Raw genomic sequence first — 2,320 nt, 5'->3', positions numbered from 1 at the left:
TATTTGTGATTAGGGCTACGAATGAAGTATGATAATTAAATTTACTTTTGTATAGCTAGTGTTTATATAGCAATTACTAGGGGCAACACTTAGGTCTGCTAACACATTAATCCTCACAATAATCCTAAAATTATATATGCTATTGTATACTTATATAGTAAGATTATATATGATTACTATCCTCATTTCTACAGATGAGAGACTAAAGCAAAGAGAGGTTAAGTGACTTGTTGAAAATTACACAGGTAATAAGTAAGTGGTAGAGCCGGGCTTTGAAACCAAATAACCTGGCTCCATAGTCTATGTTCTTGGCTATCATACCACACTGCACACAGTAATATTTGGAAACAGAAGGAGAGAAGAGAATAATCTTATTACCATAATTTAATGCCCCTTTGCATTTGTGTCTCATTTTTTGTACACAAACGTGTTTACTTAGTTTTATTTTTATTGCACCCCGTTTTTTAATTTTTAAAATTAACAATAGATCATTAAGTATTTTTCATGTTACTGCACGGTCTTTATAACCATGAGGTTTTGTCCCCACCAAACGTTTCCATCATCATGTGGTATCATTACTAATTAACCATTTCCCTAACATAGATATCTGGTTTCCAGAACTTTTTTTCTGCTATTAAAAACAAAACTATGAAGAATTGCTTCATGCATGCAGTTTTTTTCCCTCCCATGAACAGGAGATCAAAATGTAGCTTTGGGACACATATAGCCTGGCATGTGCTGTCTGGGAGGGGACAGCCTCGGGGGGAGGTGTCCCAGGGCCTACACATCTATGTGGCAGATCCTCCTACCATGGCCATCAGAACAGGCCTTCCAGACCCAAGTCAACTCAAGCAGGCTCTGCTTAGGATAAGCCACCTTTTCTCCATCTTCTGCCTGTAAATCAGATTGCCCCCTGACATGACTGAAATAGTCTGGGCTGGTCGTTTTTGCCATGAAAGGCCCCTTCTGGGCCTCCAGGAAAGAGCTGGGCTTGCCTTAATGTTTAAAAAATCTTTAAGTAAAGATGAATCTGAATTGTGTTTTCTTCTCTCTCTCCACCCCTGGCTCTGCCCACCCCTCTGCCTTCCCATTCCTCTCCCTCTGGTACACCCACTGCTCCTCCCAGGATATTGTACGAGGCTCTGCAGACTGCGCAAGCCCAAGCCAGGGTCATCCTCTTGGGTGGTGCCTGGGGCACTTCCACAGGTGTAGTGCCTCCGATGCAAAGCTCCATGCATACTGCTGAGACCTTCATGCTCGCACTCGAGGCACCCAGCAGCCTCGGGTTGCACCTTTCAACCGTCATGATGGTGAGCTGCGATGTTGGAGGGCTTTGTCTCAGGCAGCAAGAGCCCTGGAAAACTTCTGGAATGCCTGAAAGATCCTGGTCTCAATCGTGCCACCAACCTTCACAGTTGTTCTGAACCAGTCTCAGCCCACATGGCCTCAGTCTCCACATGGCCCCTCCAGTGCTGATCACCGAGGATTCTGCCATGACCTCTGGCAGCTACAAATCCAGAGATGTCCATGCCTGCTAGGGTGCAGGGTGGCAAGCACCCAAAGGTGGTGAACAAAGACTGCAGTCTCAGCCGTCCTCAGATACACGCAACCTCCCAACATTTAACCACCCAGCATCCAACAGCCCTGAAAGAACCCCTTCCTAACTTCCTGATATGAGTCTGCTGGAAACAACATTCAATCAAACAGTAATAAATAAATAAACAAAATGCGAGGAGCATCCTTGTTTGAGAAAGTCAGTGATAGAGCCTGAGCCATAACTTTCTGCTGAAAGAAACCTGTCCCCAATGCCTCACCTGCAGGCCACCCCTTCCTCACAGCACATTCTAACTATGTGGGGAACAGGCACAGAAGCAAGGTGTCTGGGTCCAACACACCAGGGCTCAAAGCCCAGCCCTGCCCAGGACTTTGTGTGTGCCCCTGGCACATCAGTTCCCTTCTCTGGACAACAGAGACGACGGGACCCATCCGGAGGGCAAGTAGACAAATGTGAAATGCCCGCAGGGGCCTGGTACACAGAGGGGTTTGGTTCAGGAAGTCTCTGCCTTCTCTGCCCCGCCGTGGGGGGATGGGAGGAGGGATGTTTACACCCACAGTGATCGCAGAGCTGAGGCCGCAGGTAACAGATGGCTCAGGCCTAAGAGGCTTCTCCTTCTAATCCGATTCTCCAGGCAAGGTGACAAGCCCCATTCCCATGTCATCCAGTGCCCTGTGTGAAAAACCAGGCCCGCCAGGGCAAGGCTGATGGGCAGAGGCTCCCTAGTCCAGGGCTCCGCAGACAGCGGTTCCCAGGGCAAGTCAG

General features: G+C 47.8%; 1 protein-coding gene across 1 annotated transcript in view; it reads left to right on the top strand.

Moving 5' to 3' along the window:
* LOC103601671 (chromosome unknown open reading frame, human C10orf99) overlaps positions 1-1,736 on the top strand; it is a 13,828-nt gene extending 12,092 nt beyond the window's left edge. Inside the window, exon 3 of the mRNA XM_008586089.1 lies at positions 1,127-1,736. Within this exon, the coding sequence (XP_008584311.1) occupies positions 1,127-1,212 (86 nt within the window). The 3' untranslated portion in view covers positions 1,213-1,736. The remainder of the gene's footprint in view (positions 1-1,126) is intronic.
* Positions 1,737-2,320: the final 584 nt, after the last annotated feature.

Source organism: Galeopterus variegatus, unplaced genomic scaffold (genome assembly GCF_000696425.1).
Source record: "Galeopterus variegatus unplaced genomic scaffold, G_variegatus-3.0.2 Scaffold3825, whole genome shotgun sequence".
Classification (NCBI taxonomy): Eukaryota; Metazoa; Chordata; class Mammalia; order Dermoptera; family Cynocephalidae; genus Galeopterus; species Galeopterus variegatus.
Note: the sequence above shows the minus strand (reverse complement) of the source record. Positions and strands in the feature narration are given on the sequence as shown.